The following is a 25468-nucleotide window of genomic DNA, read 5'->3' on the forward strand; positions in this document are numbered from 1 at the left end:
TTTAACATAATAAGGTACTTACCGGGGCTCAGCAGTAGCCATTTTCTCGTGGGTATTACTATACAAAGTCATGTGATTCCCCCACGTGAATATTTTAAATACATTTTTTTTATTTGATTGTCAATATAAATTTATAAGTCACTCATGTCACTTTATCAATTTTACATGATATCTAGGAGAGGTATCACATTTAAATGACAACAATGCATATTCTTTGACCAAATTTAACTACTTTACTGCGATTGCAATTGCAAATACCAACAAATTGACAATATAATCAGACAAATCATAGAAATTTGCACTTTTCACAATGGAGAAAGCGGTAAATACAGAGCTTATCCATGGAAGCCTATTTAGGAGGCTGTTCCTTTCTTGATAAATGCGTCCGTTTAAAAATAGGCAATTTACATTCAACTTTATATCCTTCTTATCGAATAAATATGCTTGATTATTACTATTTGTCAAAGAACCAAATGCAAATAATGTTGTTTTCAACAGTATATCAATACTTCGTTAAGCTATTTACATAATCGACCAGCCACGTTTTATTCAAATTTTTCACGGTCGTATGAGTGCTAGTTCAACAGTTTATTTAAGCAACCATTTAACTAACTTAACGTTTAACTGTATTTGAATATGACAACAACAATAGTTTGTTACTTAAAATTGTTGTGATATTCAAATTATTTGAGAATTGATATTTGTATCAGTTTTTCATTGAAGTTATGAAAAATATTCGTGTGTTATATGACAAGATATTTAAATCACTTAACAATTCATCCAATGTATTAATTATGTTAACAAGAAGCACATAAATTTGCTGATTTTTTTGTACTGAAAATCATATTCGTTGGATGCAGCAAAAAAAGTTCTGAAATGAACAAAATAGCGCCAAAGAAAAGGTCACCTGTGGCCTTGTGATTCAGTACAAAGTGACTGCTAAAATGACGAAACCCTGTGCTGGCAGCAACAACCCTTTTTAGTACCGACCTACTTCATTATTACTTAGAGAACTGTACGTTAAGGTATTTATTTACCGATGTACACATACCTTCATTTGGCTAAAAATATTGAAATTGCAAAATTAAATTATCAAAATTTTGTGCTTTGAATTTTATTATAATTGAAGGATCAACTACTCCGAAAGAAGTATTCATTTAACGCATCATTTAAATAAATTGTAGCTGAATGTAACTAAAATGTTATATATCTTATTCAAAGAGCAAAATCAGATAAAATTCAAAATCATTTGATACACTCTATGAATCCCTTCATGTCAACGTGACGTTTTGTTTTGTGTGCTTAATTATACATTAATTTAAAATATGTTTCGTGACCGAAGTTGTTGACACGAACTGTTATCAACGCAGATTATTATCTCAATTGTTAACATATCATTGCCATTGAGTATTTAAGTTTATGACCCTCAGATAAAGCCCACGTATTTTGCCAAACTACACGTTCCTAGACAGACAAAAATCATGTTGACTAATGAAATTGAAAACGACGGAATCCCTAACGAACGCCCAAAATGACAAAACTGAAAATGTATCAGGCTTGGTTTGATTGAGTCTGTTCAAGAACGGCAATAGAATGTGCAGGCACTTGAAATAGCAAAAAACCGTCCTCGCACGTAGCACTGGCTTAAGCAGTATTCAACATTTAAGTATGCAATGGTGACATTTTGAATGTAGAAACATCCGCAGATGTGTTCAGACGTCGGTGCTCATGGTACCTTCAATGTGACATGTTACTTTTATTACATGAAAATCGGCGCTTGGTTCCCATGTAGAAAAATGCTTATGCCGAAAACGGGAAACAATGAGCGGAATTAAACAAACAAAAAACAGAATGACACGAATACATGTACACCTTGGCAAACAAGCTTCTATAGCAATTTCGAACACAAAAGTCAGTCTTAAAAACACCAAGCAAATGCTTGGTACTTTTATGTACTCATTGACTTATTCAGATCAAATTGATGACATTCACTTAAAAAATAAAACACAATAATAACAGGTTTGTTTATTGATATCGTAATGCTTAGAATATGAGAAAATGGTATATGAAGTATATATGTTTTTATTTTATGTTTTTTGCTAATACTTACAGTCCGTGACGACATTTTATTTGATTAAATATTGCATCAATCGCCAAAAATATTAAGTAAATATTGTATTAAATAAACATCACTTGAATTTCACGGGCTTTATAACAATTACCACTCCTTATGAATTTAGAACACGATTTGCGTGCTAGCAGTCCTCTATACTGCATTAAATGGGTTTCGTGACAGGGGTTTTAATCACGAATTGTACTTTACGACAGTCTATTAACTGAATCTTTAGCAGACTATTATTTATGACTCCCAAAAAGAAACAAAACATTAGGTAAGGCTTTGGTGCAGAAAATAAACAAAAGCAATACATGCACTTTAAAAAAAAAATGTCATTGTAATCAACCATATATATATACATATATATATATTACAATGACTTGTACTGAAGTATACCCAATAGCAAAATGTATGATTTTAAAGGCAAATGCAATAACATGATTTGACATTGTAATAGAATAAGACTCTTCACTTTAAATATTTGGATTGAAATGTTATTCCATCGTGCTATTTGTTAGGATATCATTGTCATTTTTTTGTTTTAAATTTGGTTCTTAAAGGCCACGAAATGAAACCATTTATATTCTTATTGGAAAAGGGCAAGCATGTCATGTCTTATATGGAATTAGTGTATGTTTGAAGATTATTACCTCACAAAAAAACAATGATTTTCTAAAAACATATTTATTTATTACTTAAGCCAATCTTTGTTGCACTACCTTATTGTTTTAAAATTCTTAAGATTTTTCAAAATAAAAAATATACATATTACCGCCAGGTCGACAAAATGGACAATCCGATTGGGAGCATTTTGCAGGTGCGTAATGACGTATGATATATACATTTGTACCTTTTATATCACTGTCAACCCAGCACCTCCTCCGAGAATAAATCTCTCTTTAAACTCTTCTTCGATGACGTAGTATCCTACCATTGAGTTTGAAAAAATGTTATATATCACAGAAGTAAATAAATGTACCACAACATTAATACAGCAAGAAAATCCTTTTTAAATTGACACACCTGTTCTGATGGCATCTCCAATTAATACGCACAACATTTCAACGTAAATACAACAAAGGGATTCATTATTTATTTTTTAAATTGATTGTTTGTTTTAACAAAAACGTATGTATGTACTTTTGCTGTATATATTTTAGATGGGTTGGTTTTGAAATTTGATCAAAGCAAGGTTACGCTGTAGAGTGAAAGCAATTGAAATAAAGCACAATTTTAATGTCCTATGCATTGATAATCAAAGCGATCATCGTAAAAGTAATGGTCCAATGAAATGAAAATTTCCTTCAACAATGCGACGCGTTGCAGTCGGGAAAAAAGCTTTAAAACGGCGATGGTAGTCAAGAAAGCTATATTGTTAAGATTCGTGATGGGCAAACTCAAAACTCATTTGTATTAAGGGTCATAATTGTAGGTCACTTACCAAAATCCATAATTCTGTCTTGCATTTAGGCTGAATTTTCTCCCCTTTTTCAACTTAGAAATTCATGGTAAAGTTTTGCTTGTAAGCTGTTATCTCCAAAACTAATGAAGGGTTTGTGCCTTTTTTTGGGACAATTTTATGCATTCATAATAATAAAGCAGTGATTTACTTGATAAAACATCTTAATAACAAGCCTTTGTACTTTTTCAGTCAATTTTTATGAATTCATAGGTAAGCATTATCAAAGGGCCGAGGCGGACTCCAAACAAAAACAGGACAGGGCACAAGGTAGAGCACGGACAGGAATGAAATTATGCGTATTTCTATACTTTAAAAAGTATTTGGGAAACTTCTTTAGGCTTGTTAAATGACAACATTTTTTTATTTGTAGATGTTGCTTCAAGTTGATTTCACTGAGACATGTGTTCATCCAAAACATGTATTATTAGAGGTGTTACATCATTTATTATAGCTTATATAAAGACACAGTCATAATTTGAAATTTGCACAATTTGCATTATTCTATTATTATATTTGTATCTTTATTCCATCTTTATTTATTTCCATTCCCTTCCCCTGAGAAGAAAGCTACCTTTAATCACTTCTTTTAATGTGTCATTGACCCGAATACTTTATTGTGTAAAATCAAAATACAACAAATGTGTTGTTAGGGGCAAATGATATCATGAACCTTTCATTGAAATAATCAAATGATTATTCACTGAAATTGTGTTTTAAATTAAAATAAAAAAGTAAATAAAAAAATGAAAGAAGTGATACAAGTGTTGATGTCGGGAATGGTTTATCACGTTACTTGTCTGCTTAACGCAGTCCATCATAATATTAAACGGTTTTTGTGCATGACGACTCGCAATTTATAGGCAGAAAAAAATATCTGAATTTGCAACAAAATATTTTTTACTTTAAAACACACACCATGTTCATATCAATTATTTCTGAAAGCTGAAGCTACTTTTTAGTTTTAAATAGCACATCATTTTCGAATGTATAGTGGTGTGGAAGCTTAATTATGATTAATGAGAATGAAAAAACAGGTATGAATTTCGCAGCTATTATTACCAAGTAATAATATGAGGCATATATATAAACGGATGGATATAAAGATAAGCATAATCAGAAAAACATTTAGTTCCTTCACATTTACTTTGATTAAGATAGAGGTTTATTCTTTATCCTTGTGTTCTCTCCAGTTTTTAGTTTGGTGTCCTGTAAGTCTCCTTGCTGGTGATGTTGTAATGCCGAGGTCTCTACAGCTAGTGTAAAATGACATTGTAATAGGTTCATATTGATATGTTCTTTCCTGTCTGAGTCATGTTTTATTAAATCATATAAAAACTGAGAAAGCTCGAAATATATTTCATACAGAATGATGTATTTGACACAATGCTAAAAAAAAACAACATCGAATTATATGACGCCAATACGAGGGTTGTTCAAAAAGAATAAGACTGCAGCTCTACTGTTCATATTTTTTTATTTTAAGTGCATAATTTTACAAGAAACAAATATCGGAACATGTTCTCTATAAACAGTGAATCAATACAAAATGTTTACAAATAACAATTCTGTGAAATTTTCAAATGACAAGGGGTATGAAACCCGGCGCACGCTGACAATACAATAAATGACGTTAATGACGTCGTTAACTAAATACAAAATATAACAAGTGTTATCCATCCTGAAATTATTCTCCCTAGTGCTCTTAGTGTCTGAATCATGTGACCATGATCGGGTCCCATATGCGGAGATTATGCGAGAAAGAAAGAGATCACAATTTTGTTCAACTCTCAAAGAAAAATGCCCGATAGCCGGCCATTCTCCACTTTCTTCGAATATTTTGAGTAAACTGTGAACTCAACAAGCATGGACTTATAATGCTAATGAAAAAGCGATTTATATTATTAATTTTCACATGTTTGTCATCGTACGTTTTCAAAACAATATGATTATATACATTAAAGTAACAATATTTATCAATTTAAAAGTATCATTTATTAAAACAAAATTGGGGGAAAATACTACAAATCATTAACGTTAATCATTATTATATAAATTTATTAAAACCAAGTATATCTAATGAGATACAATAAAATAGTGTTTGATAGAAACGTCTTATATACAATCCTTTGGTGACAACTGTATAAGTAGAACCGAAGCAGACATAAGTGCCAGACAGCCCGCGTACCGTTTAACTGCCGATCTATTTACAGCAATTTTTAATTGACGTCACTAACGTCCCATCAATTTTCCGCTTTCATCCTGACACTTTACTGTTAGAGATTTTGTATTCGCCGTTTTTAAATTGATTGTACCAGCTGAAAAACGAGTGTTCTGATTGCAGGATAATTTTTCTTTCTTAATTTTATCATTTTGTATGTATCTGAAAGAATATTGCCAATTTGTTGGCACAATTTAACGGTGGAACGAATTTGTGTTTGCTACCGAGTGCCGTATTTCTACATTTAAGGCCATGACCACAGCTGTTCAAAACCAAATAATTATGCCATTTCATGTCCGAATGACGTCAAATTTAGATATAATGTCACTTAAATATAAGTAAATGTGTTGGTGGAATATATGGACAAACAGAGTATAAATTATTAATAAATTAGAAGTACAATTTAGCTCAAACAACTATTTTTATGTGCTGCGCCGGGTGCGTGTTACCATGGTTATTCAATATCACAGGAAACGCGCATTCATCACGATAAATTGATAAACTTATGCATAAATTGTAGAAAACATTTAACGATCCCTAAACATATGAAAATATTCTAAAGTGGATGAAATATGAATATGCAAGACTCTCAGTCCTATTACTTTTTAAACTGTTATTTTGTTTAAGTTTACCACTGTAAATAGTGATACTATGATAAAATTTGTGTTGTTTATTTCCTGATGTTTTTCGAGCTGTGCATTCTTGTAAGACTTCACAATAAATCGGATTGTTGGTAAGATACATAAAGTAAGGTCATAAACCGAGAATCCGTAAAGAATACTGCACATTGGTAAAAAATTCATTAGAATGTTAGTTTTGTCGGGTCCCATGCCATTTTATTTCATTTGTTGATCCAATTTGGTACAAAGTATCAAATTTAAATCTAAAATATCTCGTTTAAATGTATGAGTTTTGATAGCATAATATAACGAAAAGAGTCTTTAGTAAATTGCAAAGTAACTCTTTGCTTAGATATGCATACATTCACTGTTTCTTTCTATACATCTTGCCATTTTTTTGTAAAGCAATATGAACATTTCAATGATGACACTAATTTAAAAGATAGTTGGACATAATTGTTAAGTAATACATTCATATGTTGATGAGCACCAAACTACTGGAAATGGTATATGTAATGTTTCAAATTACTACTAAAATATCCGAACACAATGCAATCAAGAACAAAAGACAAAGTAATACTAGTAATTACTTTTGGAATTTTCTTCACACAAAAACACAATATGAAGAATTATGCGCTTTGTTTAGCATTTTCGTTAGGACAATAACACCTTTACTAATAATTTTAATGCACTACTTACGGACATAATTTTAGCTTTAACACACCCCTGTTTAATGGGTTGTCTCTCTTTGGTAGCAAGTTATCACAATTCTAACTGATATGAAAATATGCTCAAGTGTTAGGTATCTCTGTATTGCAAACAATACACAGTAAAACTCGTTGTATAGTCACGTGATTAAGACTATTTGTCGAGATATAAACAACTTCTTATAGTCATCTCTTATATTTTTTCTGATAAAATGAGAGGAATTAATAAAGAAAGAGTGATATTTTTTATATGTTATCATTTGACATTAGATTATACTATATTTAGATCATAAAAGTGATTTTTGTAACATAATTGTAATTGTTATTGCCGATATTGATGTTGTGTTCACTTTGCAGGATTCGCTGATATTTTTTATTATTTTGTTCATACAATTGACGTAAAAGACTATCCTTCTAACTAAAGAATTGCGTCGTTGGCATTTATATTACGTTGATTATTCGAATTGACATAAAAAGGAAGGAATATTAGACGCCGTAGCTTTAGGTGGAAAGCATTACAAAGGGCTTTAGAAAACGTTCATTTCCTGTTTCTATATTTAAGTTTCGTAGAATTTATAGCTCTATAAAACCTGCCTAATGAAATTAGATTCACTTTTTTATAAAGAAATATTTTCAGAAAAAAATGGTTTTAAATAAATGTTTTGTTTAAATGTATCAATTAAACCGTGAACAAAAAAAGCACTTCTTCCGAAGTTGCAAAGTGAAAGTAAAAAGTAATTTTGTGTCACTAATAAAGATATTACCTACATGTAATAAAAAGATTCAATGAAGGCTTATAATTACACCAAAGCATGTTTAAATGGACACTGCTAAAGCCGGTGCTATAGGGTAATAGCTTGCTCTTCCCTATACCATCCATGAATTGGTCAAATCAAAACCGAGCCTGCAACATTTTCAATTTTGCCGTTTTGCATTTTCTTTCCGTATTACTTTATAGGATATACTTTTATGTAATGAAGGCGTGTTGTTTAAAATGTTTTTTTTAGATACGATTGATTGTTTGAAATCAATTAATATAATTATTTAAACGGAACATGCTTGTTTAATGCAATCATTGCACGTTCAACAGTCATGTTAGGTTTTCTACTTGATAATATTTGTGGTTGTAATCGTTCGCAATATCTATATTCAGTTTTAAAAAATGAATCTGACTTATATAAATAATGACGTAATAAACTTTTTTGAGTTTACGATATTCATAGAAGCATGTTTAAAAGGTTGTTGCCATTCCGTAAAATATTTGACAATTTACGTTCTATTTCTTTCTTTTTTTGAACGACAAAACACTTTGGATAATTACTATTTCCCGCAGTTTAAAGTTAAATTATTCTATCTCCGATAGCATATATGTTTCAATTTACACTATTTGCATAATTGATACATAAATCTCACAATAGGTTTTATGGAAGTTTTATATTGATTCATTTGTTTGCAGAAATAATGCAGCGTGTGTTTTCCAAAATGGAACAAAATGATTTATAAGTGCATACTATTATCTTCTGTTAAACTGCGCAGGACATATGAATGATGATTGTTTATTACATATGAGGTGACCAACATCTACGTTCTTTGCATGCGTTGGAAACAAATAGACGAGTTATGAATCAGCGTACCTATTTCAGCAAATACAGAGCATCTTTGTATACAGATATTGTGAACAACTTATAACAACAATTTTACCGAACGCTGTCAAACACTTGTAAAATGTAGCATTTTCCAAGAATCTCATTGACTAATGTTAAGTATGTTGTTATAATTTTATCACATTTTAACAAATGTATATTCCGGACGGGTAAACAAATACATAACCTACTTTAAACGGCCTTATACTAGCATTATTTTAAAAACAAGCATCGGATATATGCGACAATTTACTATGCTTTCGAAAGTATATAAAACATAAAGCTATTATTTTGTACAATTTACATCTTTAAATTAATTTCAAAAAAGAAATCATTGATTTTCTTAAGCCATATTTTGATATTAATACTATAAACTGTTTGACCGTCTTATTTTTAGGTCTGAACTCATCTTTTACTATAAGATTAATTCAGACATATAAAATAGAAAATAAGAATCCTTAAGAAAGTCTAAACGGCATAATTTAAAACGGACGATACTGTCAATTGCAAACTACCATCCACGCCCCCTAGCACCGGCTTCAGCTAAGTTCATCATTTAAACATGAACATCACGCATCACTTTTTATATTTAGATTTATCATTTTTACTTTTCAAATGTATTGAAATAGTACAAAAATTGGCTTTATTTGCATTTGCTTGTTTACAGATATAGTACTTTTTCATTAATAATTGCTGCAGAATTATTTAACTAAAAGCAATATAATTTGAATATAACACATTTAAATATATGATTCGTTATATTCAAGGTTCAAATATTGAGTTGTAAATTGAATTAAAGTATATGGTATTATTTACAAATTAATATAAAACCTATCAAAATTCTGGATGAATTAACAGAATTATCGTTTGGCACGTAAAAAAGCATAAATGAGCCGCGTCACGACAAAGCAACGTAATGCGTTTGCGACCAGCATGGATCCAGACCAGCCTGCGCATCCGCGCAGTGTGATCAGGATCCATGCTGTTCGCTTACCGACTCTATTTCAAGTAGAGAAACTGATAACAAACAGCATGGATCCTGATCAGACTGCGCGGATGCGCAGGTGGTCTGGATTCATGCTGGTCGCAAACCCATTATGTTGGTTTTGTCGTGATGCGGCTCAATCGTTAAAACCAAATGCCTCCCGATCATTCATATGAACAATCATATTTTAAGATATTCAAACTTGGGAAAAATGGACTAAAATATTAACTGAATTGGTCTATGATGTAATGTATGTGATACAATGTGTAATTACTTTGGTAGCATTTAGTATAAGATATAATCAAGGAACCATGATAAGGTAATCATGGAGGTTGTTGGCAGCTGTCTACACGATACAACATATAATTTTCTTTATGTAGCCGATAATAAAGTGATCCAGAACAAAATATTATTAATATTCAGAATGGTAATTCAAATCTCATAGAAATTTATTTACATATATTTTTTTCAAACAACATTTTATACGAAAATCCAAATGAATATCAGTAAAATCTATCAGAAACCAACTGAAAATTTGAACGCTGTTGTTAATGAATAATTTTGGTCATTCCTTTATATAAGAAAAACTCTTTTCGCAGGACGTATTGTAGTGTTTTAACATTATTCTTTACATAATCTGAAACGAGGAAAAAGTAAAGATTTGTCTGTAACTTAATAGTCTGAAGGGTATTGGACGAAATAATCCTATTATATGCAATTGTCTACGTCTATTTGTCTAGTCGATGTCAATTAATGAATTAATGGAACATAAGGGACATATCCTTGAATGAGTGTTTTACGGCATTACTTGAGGTTATCGAAGAAAAGCAGAACACATCATGATTTCATGAAATATTTCTGCTGTTTTGTTTACAAAAAACTCCTTTGTTACTCACTCAAAAACGATATGATTCAAATGAAAAGCCAATTTATCCTAAAAATACATTTAAGAATGTGAAAGTACAAAACAAATAGTACAGACAAAAATGTGTCTTCCAAAATAAATCATGCAGACTGCTTAGTACTCTTTTTTCAAAATAAGAATAGTGTTGTATAATTATATTACTTTCAGCTTCTGCCGTCAGGCTTACCAAACACTCTTTGGTTGCTGAAAAGACAAAATGATTTCATTAAAATAGCCTTTGTGCCATGCTGTTTCAAAAATATGAAAACAACATGTCCAAACAATCATGAATACAGATAATAGTTTTATAGCAAAAGCAAAAATAGCATACAAAATGTTATATTCACTAGTCCGATTCAAATGAAATAGTTGTTCAAACACATTTTCTGTTTTCCACATTTATGTTGACATATCAGAACAAATGCAGCCTTAAAGTAGTTATATTTGTTTCATTTTGCATTTCTGTGTATCGAAAAACCCTCCCCGGTGAACATGTAAGGTAATCATGTAAAAATAGCAAATGTTTTTATATTTTACGGCGTTATACATTGTTTGGTCTTAATTGTATATAAATCTTATGATATTTGACGCAAATTATTATCAGATATATCTAAAGTCATTGTTTCAAGCTCATTTATCAGGATCATTTTACGCCCTTTTGTTTTCTCTGTGGAAAATTGTGTTATTTAATTTCAAATAAATTTGAATCTATCAAAGTATAACCTTAAAATTTAGTATGATTAAATATTTTCTTTGATGTATTAATTAGTCATTGTATTTTTGAATTGAAATAAATAAAATTTGTCAACATTTCTACAGTAACTATAAACAATGAAATGTAAAATTGAAAAGAAAAAAAAGAGAAAAAAAACAACACAAAAAATCCCTACATACTTAATTATATAAACACGATATGTTATATAAATAAAATCTTGTCATTTTAATTGCATAAATATTGCAGTTATTATGCAATAGGCGTACTAAATTATTCAGAATTATATCATTCTATCTATGGTCGGTTTTCATTAATAGCAATTCCACGTACGTTTCGACAGAAACGTGTTTAGTTAAATGACATTTGTTGCTCCAAAATAAATATGATAACGCAAAAGTGCAAACAATAATTAGCTTTAAATGCCAAAAGAAAAATAAAACAATAATTTGAAATATAAACGTAAGGTAAATTGTTCTACAATAAGTACGATAGACATAAATCATCTGGATAGTCTTATATTATAATCATAGACAAAAATGTTGATAAAGTTGTAGGTTATTTAAATGTGTTGATAGAGTCCTAAATGATTTTATATTATAAGTTTGAAAATAGTTTGTCCTACAACGATTATTTTTGTCACCTCTGATTATGTGCATATCAGTTACCGACATGTATATTTATTTTCTTGGTTTGTTGTGATGTATAAAACTTAATACTTTCAACATGTTTCATGCTATTAAAGACCTTCCATTATTGACCATTTCTATTAAATATAAGAAATAAGTAAGAAATGACTAAGCAGTAATGGAGTAAGATAAGATTTTTTAAATTACTAAAACTATATCATAGAGTGCAAAAATCTGGAAACAAAGTGATCCTTCGGAAGCATTAATCACAACAAAATTACAAGAGAACTGCAGACTCGGTTTGATTGAGTCTGTACATGAGAGATAATGTAAAGTGCAACATCCCTCACGCCCCCTAGCACCGGCTTGAGCGGTACCCCATTCTCAACACTTAATAGTGCTGACATCAATGATCCCGAAGGACCAGAAAAATATAACAACACTGAAGTGAAGTACGGGGCAACTTTTTACCCTTCTTAAATCTACATCTATTCTTCCCAACTAGATAGTAAAGTGCTGACACAAAGCAGCACACGTGTGTGTCTTCCGAGTAAATATAGAAACTAGCTTATGAAAAATAAACCTAAAATTATGACGTCATGTCAATAAACTGTGACGTCACAATGGTACAAACGTTGTATAACAAATATCTGCGATCTTTATGAGTATTATTATTACGCTTGTATAATAGAAACTACTAAGCCACACGTTCTTCGAGAGAAATACTTTATATACTTGCAATTATCATTTGTTTTGTATAAAAACACTAGCTAAACAAATATAAACGCCACCTTTTTAAAATAAAAATGTTGCAGGCAATCTACTAATGTATGCAAATTATTGAATCCAGAAAAATCATACTTAAATTCATAGCAAATCTAAGATATTGTTTTACAGATAGGAACAATGGTGTAATAAAAATGCATCAACCATTTTAAATCACCTGTTTTATGTTATATTTCACGAACTCTTCAAATTATTCATTTTATGACATATGATGTTTTGAATTGTGTTCTTATTTAGAGGCAAGCGGCTTTAATTTAGGCATCATATAAGCAGTATTTGTCAAGTCATGAAATAAAACTGTATAATTTGTTTGTTTTGTATTGTTGTAAAATGTCAGTTCAAGGAGAGGAAACTTATTTTGGAATTTTATTGTTTAGCGTTATCTTTTGAGATAACTACTAAATGCATATATTAATATTTTACTTTGCTTACATATGCACATTTCAACGCTATAGTTATTTAATTACGTATCTGAATTGTTTATTTAAATGGTCCGTTTTTGTTGATGGCTGTCAAATCTGGATAGCTAGGTTTATAAACAATGGTATTTTTAGCAGGTTGTCTGTTAGGTAACACATGCGCAAGAAGTTAAGACAAGATAAAAGGATAACAGAGCAAAATGCAGCCGGCTTATCTTAAAATGTTTTTAATGTCTGCCGTGTTTTCAAGTATTTGCTTTGTTTTTGTCTCTTCAGACATTTGGGGAAGGATTGACCGAAACTCAAAGAAAGCTTTGGATGCAAGGGACCTCATAGCTGACGCACTTGGTAAAATTGAAAACAGGATTTTAACATCGCAACATGCTTTTCAAAGGCTTGATGTGAGTTATTCTTTATAAACTTTAAAAATATGTAAATATATTTGTTTAATGATAATAAACATATAACATTGTTGATATTAAATGTATGTTTTAATGATAGATTTACTTAAGGAATAAATATGAATAAATATACAGATCAATGTAGTTAAGGATAATTCAATTACTTCAAAATATATCTAACTATAGTAATCACCGTATTTAAGCATAAACAACTGTTTTATTGTTAGTTCTTATCTGTAGCATTTTATAAATGTGTCGTTGTTTTGCCAATAGCAGAATGTATGATTTTCAATGACAAACATAACCTTTTTTAGGCTTGCAGTACTATGTGCTTACATTTTAAATGGTGTTTTCAATTTAAATTTGATGTAATCATATGCTTATTTTATTATCAGAATTTATTATCATATCGAAATATATGAATGAATAAATGTCAAGAATAAAACCTATTTTGTTTTATAGCTTATAGTAGTAAATTCATATGGTAGCCAACTTTTTTTATATTTTTATTATTTTTCTATTTTATTGTATTTATTTATTTATGCTTGCGGCAACGAACACACATTTTTGTCAACTTGTGCATACAAAATAGTTCTCTTTTACTTTGCTTTATTTAAGTGGTCCCATGAATAACATAAATAAATTTTATATACAAATGTGCGGAAGAACAATTTTAAAGTTGATCATACCAGAATATAAACATGTATTTAACATTAGGCAAAATGAAAACAACATACTTTAAAGTATAAATCTACAGACAATCATTGAAAGCTTTCGTTAGTATAATTTGTATTCATATATTTCTGTTGCATATAGTATCTACCATCATCAATCAACATTGCACTTAGGTTAACATCTGTCTCAGAATATAATATATATGTTGATATACATCAATAATTTTCTAGAGGTAAGCCATTCTGACACTTTATGCGTTAAGTTGCGTATATAAGAAATACATATACAATTTTCTGGGGACATACACATGTACATCAAATCATCAAATATCCAATAATCTGCGCGTCTACTACATTCTTCTTTACCAATATTGGGTTTCAGGCAATGCCTAACACCAGAGAGTACCGAATTAGATTTGAATCTGCTATGACGAACTTTCCATTCAGAGTGGTATAATTATTTTCATTTTTTATTTGTAATGATATACATTCAATACTATTTCAAAATACTTATTTTCAAATGATCGTAAGCGTTAAACTTTATATCTGTTCCCAAACAATTCTTAATATCAAATTACTAGAGGTTGTTGTATCTAAAAGTCAATACATGTTCGTTATAAGTAAGTCATTTATTCTATAGCTGTAAAATGTCAGCAATTAAGCACTTAAGGCATTACTGTTATAGTAGCTAACTAATTGGCATATACATGTATATTATGAAGTGAAAGTAATGGAATGTCAATAATATTTTAGGTTGACTTTTTAATCATCTCATGACTGCTTTAATTATAACTTTAAAAAAAGTTACAACTTGTATTTCTTTTTTTCTTTTACAGGAAACGTGCCAAGGAGATGTTTTGGTACACAGAATGTACATATTGTCGCCTGCTGATATAGCTAACGTAGACAGCATGGGAACTAATAACTCCGATATCTTTAGTGTTTAGCAGTTCCTATTCTGTTCTCTCTTTCTAATACCAAATTTTTTATACTGATTTAAAATAAACATTATATTGAAGCGGGATTATAAAAGTGACTAAGAAAATTAAATATTTGTATTTGAAGTAAAACTATTGCCGTTTTCTTTTTGAAACTTTGAGACTTGAACTGTTAACGTTGGTGTCATTACCTACTTTTCGTTCGATACTCTACTAGATACCTTGCCGGTGCCACTGAATTATGTCGGGGTTCCGTTCTACAACATCGCCTTGCCCTGTGGAATTTTGTTCTCATATTGAAACAAATAGGCTTAAATTATGGCAGATATAACAATATTTGTGATTTCTCAAAGTAATGAAGACATTTTTATGAAACTAACAAAATGGACAGATTGCTGTAATGTTGACTATAGGGAGTCAGCGACCTCGTCAAGATTTCTGATTCTAGTGTTTACGCTTCTTCAGTATAAATTTTTTATTTAAGGTATTTACTTCAAACATCAATTACATTTTTCTGATCATAAACCACGTCATATGTGACAAGGTTTACAACACTAGCACAAAACATCATAGACGTCTGTTCGTTTACGTCATTTCCGTTAAGTAGCAGCTGACGAAGCTTTTAAAGCGAAATATGTATTGTTATTTACATTTGTTTTGGTTTTTGATATCTTTGTCCTCCCTTGAACTAAGAATTTTCATGAAAAAATGTTGTTTTTTTTTTTTGTTTTTTTTTGTTTTTTTCATAACTTTTTTCATTTCTTAATGCATATGCTTCAAACTTCATTTATATGTTTCTAATTATCACTCAAATTATTTGAAAGAAGGTTTAATACTCTAGCTTGACTAATTCAAGAATTATGTCCCCCTTGAACTTAGTTTTCTTATCTTTCTAGAAATTACTATTATTTACTCAAACTTCCTCATTGCTTTTAGGATTTACTTCAAATGCACACATCATTATAATATGACAAGGTTTATATATATAGAATCCATATTTTCAGAATTACCTTCTCCTTGAACTTTGAATTTTCCTTTCATTCTTTTTTTTTCTTCGAAGATTTACTTTAAATTTATAATATACAGTCATTATCAATACCTACATTATATGTGATTTGATAAATTATATTTTGAGAAATTAAAAATAGTCCAAGAGTTGCAAAAAGATCTGATATAAATGCAGGAGATTGTCGTACCTGCTCCATGTGACATATACATATGATTGTTACCTTGTTCCGCATATATGACTGAAATACTGTTGGGAAAAGGCGTAAAATGAAACAAACAAACAAAACAAACAAAGTTACCATGTTTATTTGAATACATTGCGCCACGGGTAACCTTAAAGTATTTCATTAATAAGATAACCTTACGGTTTATGCCAATGCTAACTTTTGAACGCCATCGCCGTTATAATTATGGTAATGCAATACCGCTAACGAATGATTGGTCTGTCGTGTGTGAAAATGTCATAGATATACCATTGTTAGACGTGACATGTATTATTTAGAAGACAAATTTACATCAGGCAGTCTGATTTGTATTATGCAGGCAAATACGGTAACTTAGGTTCCTGTTAATTTCCAGTTAACTAAAATTCAACGATTTAGAATGATTTTTAATGAAATAAAAGTCACTTACAAACATTAAATTTTGTCACGGCTATTTTATGTCTTTTTTATTGATCAATGGTTAACAGGCTTCATAACCTCTGATCCCCTTTCGAAATTCAATTTTATTTAGTTTCCGTCTAGTGCAAACGCATTTTTTACTTGGGGGCTATATGCCGCTTTTCATGGAATGACACTTATATGTCACATTGAAGGTTCCATGATGACCGCAATATAAGCACAGTTTCGGATGTTTCAAGATTCCAAATTTTACCATTTCATGTTAAATGTTGAATACTGCTAAAGCCGGTGCTAAAGGGCGTGGACGGTAACTTGCACTTTCCATTGCCGTTCATGAACTGGCTCAATCAAACCGAGCCTGCAACATTTTCAATTTTGTCGTTTTGTGCGTTCTTTGAGGAGTTTTTATTTCTATCTATTTTACCATTCGCATATAAATACAAACTTGCCTCGTGCATTAATATCTGCAGAGACACAAATAATTATTTGATGGTCTCGGAATTAAATTCAGTACGAGGGCTTCCGCAGCATAAAGGTCCGGTGTTATTTGAGATAGGATTGAGAAATAAAGTAAAAAACAGTTACTAAATGAAAACCTTAACGAATGACGAAAAAAGGAACAATTTAAGAGTTGAACTCTGTAAAGAAGAAAGCCCGATATGAAGAAACTAAAATTTTGTTTTGAATACAAGGTAGTATCGTTTTGGTATTTATGTATCTTGAATATTTTCCGTCATTTGTACAATCTCTCCATAACTTGGTTCAAAGAAGCAAAATGAAATAAAGTCATGCAATATAAAAAAAATTAATTATATAGATTTAACGCGAATATTGATAACAAATGAATGTCAGCCAACTATGAAATTACGGAAAGAAAGTGATCCCTCGGAAGCATTAATCACAACAAAATTACAAGAGAATTGCAGACTCGGTTTGATTGAGTCTGTACAACACTGAAAGACAATGTAAACTATTTGAGAAGTTAATTTATATTCTTGGATACAAATATTGATTTCGTTTATGTCTGTGTTAGCGTTGATTGTGAAATATTCCAGATTAAGGCTTCGTTATTTTGTATTATTTAGTATTCAAGTACATAACCAAAGTCTTGTCTTTATAAATGGATTTTATATCGAATTTGTTCGACCATTTTGTTCTTCCTTGTTAATGACAACTCCATTTTTGTCACAATTAGACACAAATTGAGTTGTGAGAAAAGTGTCCGCCCGTATGCAATAAAAACTAAAATACTTCATAATACCTCTAAAGGTTTGACAGTCATAATCAACAGATGTATTAGTTGACAACATTAGACATCACTTTGGTCACCGAATTGAACCATAAATATGAGCAAATACTTTATAGTTAAACGCTATATTTTAAAATTGACTGAAATCTATGTTCGTCAAGTTGAATAAGCGCATACTTTATGCGTGTACTTTTTCCACGTCTCAGAAACTTCAATTGTAAGTGTCTATCGTATGGAAATTGAGGCAGGAATGTGATGGGATAACCCCAGTATAAAAGTTAAGTTGAAAGGGATACTCAGGCATAATAATGGCAAAATATATTAATCAAATCACGCTAAATGACATTTCTTAAAGTCACAGCATGAGTTTCTGTATAAATTCTATATATTTTGGGTTCGAACTTAAATATATCTATATATATTGAACGAAATGTAGACGCCAGCAGAATCTCCGAATATTTTTAAAACAAGTCATTGAAATTACAATAACAGATTTGTGAATATTGTATGATTGAAACAAGTCTAAGTCATGCATTTGACATGTTCGTTTAAAGTTTCCAGGGTTCACTTTGACAATCATTGTTAAATCCGAGCGCTCTAACCAGACCCACGCGGGTCAAGTTAGGAAACCACCATTTTATTCTTTAGAGGAGAGTTTTATTCCTTTGCCTGTCTAGCGTATTCATTTTGAGGACATTTACAGAATAATTAATGAAAAATTCAAAACTAATGAATGGAAATTTTGCCTGTGTCTCCCTTTGAATACAACATTGGAATTGACTACTAAAATGAAGAGCCGATGGGTTATATGTTTGAAAACGGAACGAAGTACAAAAATATATAGCAAAAGTAAGGTCAGTTCCTTCAGTAGTAAAACAGTCTAATCACTCTTTAATTAGTTATCAACTGGTCATAGAGATTTATGTTTCAGGGCAATTTCAGACCGTGATAAAATGAGTGTATCCAAGTTCTCGTTTACCCCTGAAACGCTGTGATTTACGTTAAGTTATGACACGTGAATGAATATAATGAATGAAAGAAATATACAAGAATATTTAATGTAAATACAATCATAATGTAAGCAACGTCTCGTAACATTACTTCTAAGTGAAAGTATTAGTGTCGAAATTCGGTGAACATGTATTTTGAAATCACTAATAAGTATTATCGACGTTTACGTAATAGTTATAGTATATGAAACGAGTTAGTTACGAGGGTATAACACTGGCTGGGGCGACATCAAGGGGTGTTTCTGCTAAAAAATGGCGAGGCCGTTAGGCCGAGACAATTTTCTTGCAGAAACATCCCGAGATGTCGCCCCAGCCAGTGTTATACCCCCGTAACTAACGAGTTTCATATACTATAACTGTTTTATCGCAATGGCATGTTTTCTTTTTTGTATAGAAACAAATAAATAAATTAATCGTTAGATACATTAAAGTTATTTATCATAAGGCAGTTTTTCAAGTTGTTTTCGCTGCCGCAAAAAAAATATACAAAAGACATCCAATATAAGAGGCGGATTGTATACTGTTACCAAGATTGATTTAAGATTAAAGGGCTTTTTTCATTTCATTAATTATCTTTGTTTATATTTTTCATTGTATTATATATTTTTGGCGTCCGCGCCGAAGCGCGGCGCACTTATGGAATGAAATCAGATTTTGTGACTGGGCGACAGCAACTTTTCGAGCCTTTTAGTCGGCCATAATAAAAGCCGATCATTCCGATCGGTGATTAAAAAAAATGTCTCGATATGCACAATGAATAGCGAACTGGAGAATTTCGCAATGCATGAAATAACCTTTTCCGTCTCTTCGTTTTTTTATTTATTATCATTTTGTAGTACGCAGTGGGTCATTATGGCATGTTAAAATAGAATGATGAATTGATGACCTAAATATTCCGAAAATCTATTTATAGAGGCATATACTGCTATCGGTAATTCCCGGTCTCTCCCGGTCTACTTTGACCGGGATTTACTAGTGAATCACACGTTTATTGTCCGGTCTCTCCCGGTTTTAGAGTAGATGTTTGATATCGTTACAGAACAGAACAAATATTTTACAGATAAATAAGCTTTTTTTTCCAAAATGAATGTTTGTCACTTAGTTTGGTTACAATAATTAATAAATACAAATAGCATGGTTCATTTTATTATCTATATGAGATAAAAACAATAAATATGTGCAATAATTGAGAAAAAGGTACATTTTATGGTATTAATATGACATTATCAACTTTGAAACATTTTATTTAATTTGTTATTCGTGTTTAGTAAAGATGCCGAGGAATTATTCAAAGTTACAAATTAGATTTTATGAATTATTCAATTGATTGATAATTTAAAAAATGATAAAGTAAAATACAAATGTACATTGTTTAAGAATAAACAAAATTATATATTGAAAGGTTAAGCATAATTTATTGACCTTTTCCAGTTAAGTTTTGACTTTAATCGTCGGTCAATATGACAATTGAGTTCTTAAAATTTGTTTTACAATTTTGATAAAAAAGAGCAGTAAACGTAAAAACTCAGTATTAAAATACCACATAAAACACAAAAAAGAGAGAAAAACAATATTCATAAATTTTATATAATAATAATATTAAATAAATCTGTATTTTTTATATTAAAATAGATATTACAATTAATTTATAATAAACAATTATGCTCAACATGATCAACATGGTAATATAACCAGTGTCATACTAAGTGTGAACAGATACCTTAAGAGAGGGTTTTCGATAATAGCGATAACATAATAAAAGGCAATTCCACAAGTGTGGTGTTGATCATGCGTAACACATATGGATTATAAATGATGGTATACATGTATATCCGTTGCTATTAATAATCACGATCATAAAGAAATAACAAGTAGATCTAATATTCTAATCTCTAGCATGCCAATCAAAGTTCATAATGAACAATGTCTTTCGTCCGTTCATTCTGGTAAAAACAAATTAACCATTGAAAAGTTTATAAGAATATCTTGTCATCATATGTCTACTATAGTTCATCTTCACTTTCTGCATTTCTTGCTTGGACGCCCTTTGATGCTTTGCATCAATACTTTTCTTGTATTTTATTTTATTGATTTCATTTTTTTTATTATTTTTTTTTTTGCTACTGGGAATGGTCGTCACCACTGCCCCATTGGAGCCTCTATGAAAAAACTGTATTGATATATACAAGGTGCGAAAAAAAACTCAACCGATATATAACAGTCGAGTTTTTTTTCCTATATGAATCAATGAAAAAACTGTACTGTTATATATCAATACAGTTTTGAAATGTTCATTGAAGTGTACTGAGTATAATGGGTTAGAAAGAACAAAGGAAAAGCTCGCAGCCATGCGATAATTAAGGAATATCAAATAATCATATCCTCGCGCTTTCTTCTAAGAAGCGACCAACTGTAAGAGTTATATTGAATAGTTTTATATACGGCTCGTCATAGAGTTGGTCATTCAACAATTGCATTGCTTTTCGTGCAAGGACGAAACGAATTTTGATTTAGAAATTTGCAACGAGACATATTTATATAGTTACATGAACATGCTGTTGAAAATGATTTATTTTTAACTCTGACACCAAGTCGTCACTTGCAATAAACTACGGTTGTTGACTTTCATTAATTACTAACCAGCCATCTGTAACATCGCAGATTTTGATTAAATAGATTGTTCTCGTTGTTTCTGGTAATTTTAGTTTCTGCTGCTGAATTATGTCGAAATTAACACTCACTTTTAATAATCAAAAGATATATTGTTTATACCATTTTGGTTTCAATCGTAGGCATCACGGAAGGATTTTGAACTATGTTGATGATAATATAGTGAACTCAATATTTCACAGATTGTGTTTGCTTTACAAATATGTTTTAATTGTCAATTAGTTTAGTAATGCAATTCGTGTGGCAAAATAATAAAAAGCTGACAGTTCGATTAGTTCCTATTCCTTAAACTGTAGTTAAAACGTTGTCCTTATTGTACAGTCAAAGATGTTAAGAGAATTCACTGCGACCTAATTAAAACGGACTTACATCACTGCAGTGTTGGAGCACTATATCTAGAGGCATCAAAAGTGAAATAAATATCGTTTCTCTCCACGTTTCTTACATTTTTTTTCAGTTAAATACAAGAATGAGGTATTAAGTGTGGTGCTCTGAGACGAATTTAGTTCGACTCAGTAAAAACAGATATGAATTTTAGAACACAGTGCTAACTTGCATAAGCTGATAGAATGCAATTAAATAGGGATAAATATCCAATCCAATTACAATATCTTAAATCTTTTTATAATTAAGTAAAACACGTCAATCGGTACATGTTTAAGAGATCAATTTTTATCTGCAGTATTAATATTAACCATTTCGATGGAACCGCTATATTCAATGACAAATTTCGCGAAAGTGAATCTTGATGTAATTGTTATAAATATGCTTAAAGAAAGATCCATAATGACAATAATCAATACGATATATCGTTTAATGACGGTGAATCTTTATCAGTTTATTTAATGAAATTATTATCTACTCCCCAAACAATATAAAACATGTGTCGAAGTAATTTATTTTGATCAATGTTTTCTGGCGTTCCACACTCTGTACTAATTATTGTCTTAATTATGTTTATGTTAGCATCAAATTTACTGCGATGTTCTATGTATTTCTTATGCTTGATGAATGAAATATAAATGATATAAAATATTGAAACATATCATTTTACTTCCAAATGGATTATTCGTACTGCCCAGATAATATCATACTGTAGTGCATAAATGAAAAATGAATGTATTTGCAGTCATTCCTGATTTCCTTTTATTCGGAATAAGTAAAATTATGTTCATATGATGATGGTGAATTATTCAGTTGAGGGATAAAAACTATTCTGTTGAAAATTCCAATAACATATCCTCCGTAAATTCATTGTCGTCTTAAAAGGTTTTGACATATAAACATTTGTATGATAAAGTACACATAACACGCAGGTCATTTTAATAGATAAGATATTTAGGCATGCAGAAAGTAAGAAGCGTTCTTGACACTAGTAATGGCCAGCAGTATATCAGGATAAAGCTCACCTTAACAAAGGATCGAAAAAAGTAAAGAAAAAAGAAGGAGAAAAATTAAGACAAACAAAAAAGAAATAAAAATGTCAATATTGCTTGAATAACTGCATTTTTATATTCTTCTTCATAACAAATGAATCATTATATTTTTAAAAGTACCAAGCAATTGATGATAGTTTATTAATTACTTTTCAATTAATTCAATTCAATATTTGAAGAAAAAAAACATCAAAAGATTCGATGAAAACATATAAAAAATGTCATTGTAAACAAAAAGAATTCGAATATATCATAAAATATTTTTAAAGATATTTATTTTATTTATTTTTTAATTCTGACCAAAATGTAGCTGTTCATTATTTACGCGTATACACATGAATACTACTATGTTTATTTAAATATTTTTGCGGCACGGGTAACCTTGGAATACTTCATTTGTAAAATTGACCTACTATTTCTGTTGATGTTAACTCTTGAAAACCATCGCCAATATATCCTCATGCAACGCAGTAAACGGATAATGTGTCTGTAATGTGTGAACAATGCCTAAATATCACCTTGTAAAATTTGAAATACACTATTTAGAGGAAAAAAATTACACCAGACAGTCAAATTTGTACAAGGACGGAACATATAATAGAATGTCCTGTCAATTTTCTGTAAACTGAAATGTAACGGTTAAGAATAATTTCAAAGGCCAGACAAGTCACTTTCAAACATTCAGCATGAACATCTGCAGAGGCGCAAGTTTAATTTATTTAAGTTCGGGAGCATCGGCAAAAGTTAATGCACGAAAAAATTAATTAGCAAAGATAAAATTCTTGTTCTATAATTTTGTGTCCGTTATATAAGTTGACTCCATAAAAAGTGAATAGTTTTGTAAATTGCGTAGGATTCGACATGGGTCCTCTTTAATCAAACACTTGGCATTTGTTACAGAGGCAACAACATTTCTCTCTTAAAGCGTTAAAAGTGCGAGTGTCACGACATTAGACAGTTAGGTTTCTCGACAGTTTTGTTCTTCCTTGTTAATGACAAATCCATTTTTGCATAATATGACACACATTGACTTGTGAGAAAAGGTCTCCCTATGCAAAAATATACAATTTCTTGTAAAAGCTTGCCTATAAAAAGTGAGACAATAATAATAAGGATGTCAACCGATTAAGTAGATGACAACATCGAACATGTTTGATCATTTCAGAAAGAAATACAAAATTTGGCCATTGGAATGAACAATATAGATAAGCAAACATGTCATTAATAACCGGGATTTAAATTTAATGTTCTTTAAGTTATATCAGCCCTAGCTTTTACAAATGATTCAAGAATAGAATTGGAAAATCCAAAACATATTGGAAATTAACTTACAATCCTTTTATAGCAAAAGTTAGGACAGTTCTTTCAGCAGTCAGTCTGGCATATCATACTCTCATTAAGAACTAGGTTTTCACAATGTTTGATGTTACAATGTCATTATAAACATATAACTGAGTTTATGTTTATAGCCGTGAAAACGTTTTTACATAAACAAATTTAAGGGTGGCAGAAAAGAACGTGCATCACATTATCCGTTTATCTTTTATCTGTAAAAAATGAAATAATTTACTTGAAGTTATGAAACCTGAATGCTTCATATGACATGTTTAACGAAATTATTCGATGTCTATACAAGCATGTAATGAGGAACGTTTCATTACATCATTATTGAAATTCGGGATATTTTGTATTTATGCAATTTATCACTTCAGTGTTATTGTATTTTTTTTTCTAGTCCTTCGAGATCATTGATTCCAACACTTTCAAGTATTGATAATTGAGTACCGCTCATGCCGGTGCTAGAGAGCTTGACGGATGTTGAAATTTTCATAACACTTATGTACAGACTCCATTAAACCGGGTCTGCAATGTTCAGATATGTGACAGTCAAAATATATGTTGTCATAATTCCATTGACTTCCATTTACTTCGCCTGAAAGATAAGTATATCACGTGTTCAAAGTAAATATCAATCAAAAGCCATCCGAATTTTCCTATAACGCTCAATAGATAATATCCAGAACTTGCCAATGTGGGTTTTGCAAGCTAATCCCTAGTTTCAAACAAACTTTTACCGTTATCGTTTAGGTCACAATAGATAAATGAACATTTTGCGCTTATTTTCGGAGCTGTAACTGTAAAACATCATTTGTATCACCGGATAGGCTGAATTAGATGAGGAAAGTCCAAAGTATTCTTAATTCGGGAGTAAGTATATTTATAGAAATAATCAGACAGTCGATCGCAATTTAAACAGT

General features: G+C 30.5%; 1 protein-coding gene across 1 annotated transcript; it reads left to right on the forward strand.

Annotated features, from left to right (window-relative positions):
- Positions 1 to 13284: 13284 nt before the first annotated feature.
- On the forward strand, positions 13285 to 17988 carry LOC132717873 (uncharacterized). The gene is made up of 3 exons (XM_060701450.1): positions 13285 to 13602; positions 14659 to 14727; positions 15113 to 17988. Exons 1-3 carry the CDS (start codon positions 13402 to 13404, stop codon positions 15221 to 15223), a joined length of 381 nt encoding a protein of 126 aa, XP_060557433.1. The 5' UTR covers positions 13285 to 13401; the 3' UTR covers positions 15224 to 17988.
- Positions 17989 to 25468: the final 7480 nt, after the last annotated feature.

This window comes from Ruditapes philippinarum, unplaced genomic scaffold (genome assembly GCF_026571515.1).
Source record: "Ruditapes philippinarum isolate M1 unplaced genomic scaffold, ASM2657151v2 ctg10465_1_1_1_1, whole genome shotgun sequence".
In the NCBI taxonomy this organism is placed as follows: Eukaryota; Metazoa; Mollusca; class Bivalvia; order Venerida; family Veneridae; genus Ruditapes; species Ruditapes philippinarum.

Excerpts from the sequence above, each read along its gene's own strand:
- LOC132717873 (XM_060701450.1), top strand. The coding sequence starts at position 13,402 with ATGCAGCCGGCTTATCTTAAAATGTTTTTAATGTCTGCCGTGTTTTCA. Across the intron at positions 13,603-14,658 it reads ATGCTTTTCAAAGGCTTGAT|GCAATGCCTAACACCAGAGA; the intron begins GTGAGTTATTCT and ends ATTGGGTTTCAG. Across the intron at positions 14,728-15,112 it reads CGAACTTTCCATTCAGAGTG|GAAACGTGCCAAGGAGATGT; the intron begins GTATAATTATTT and ends TTTCTTTTACAG.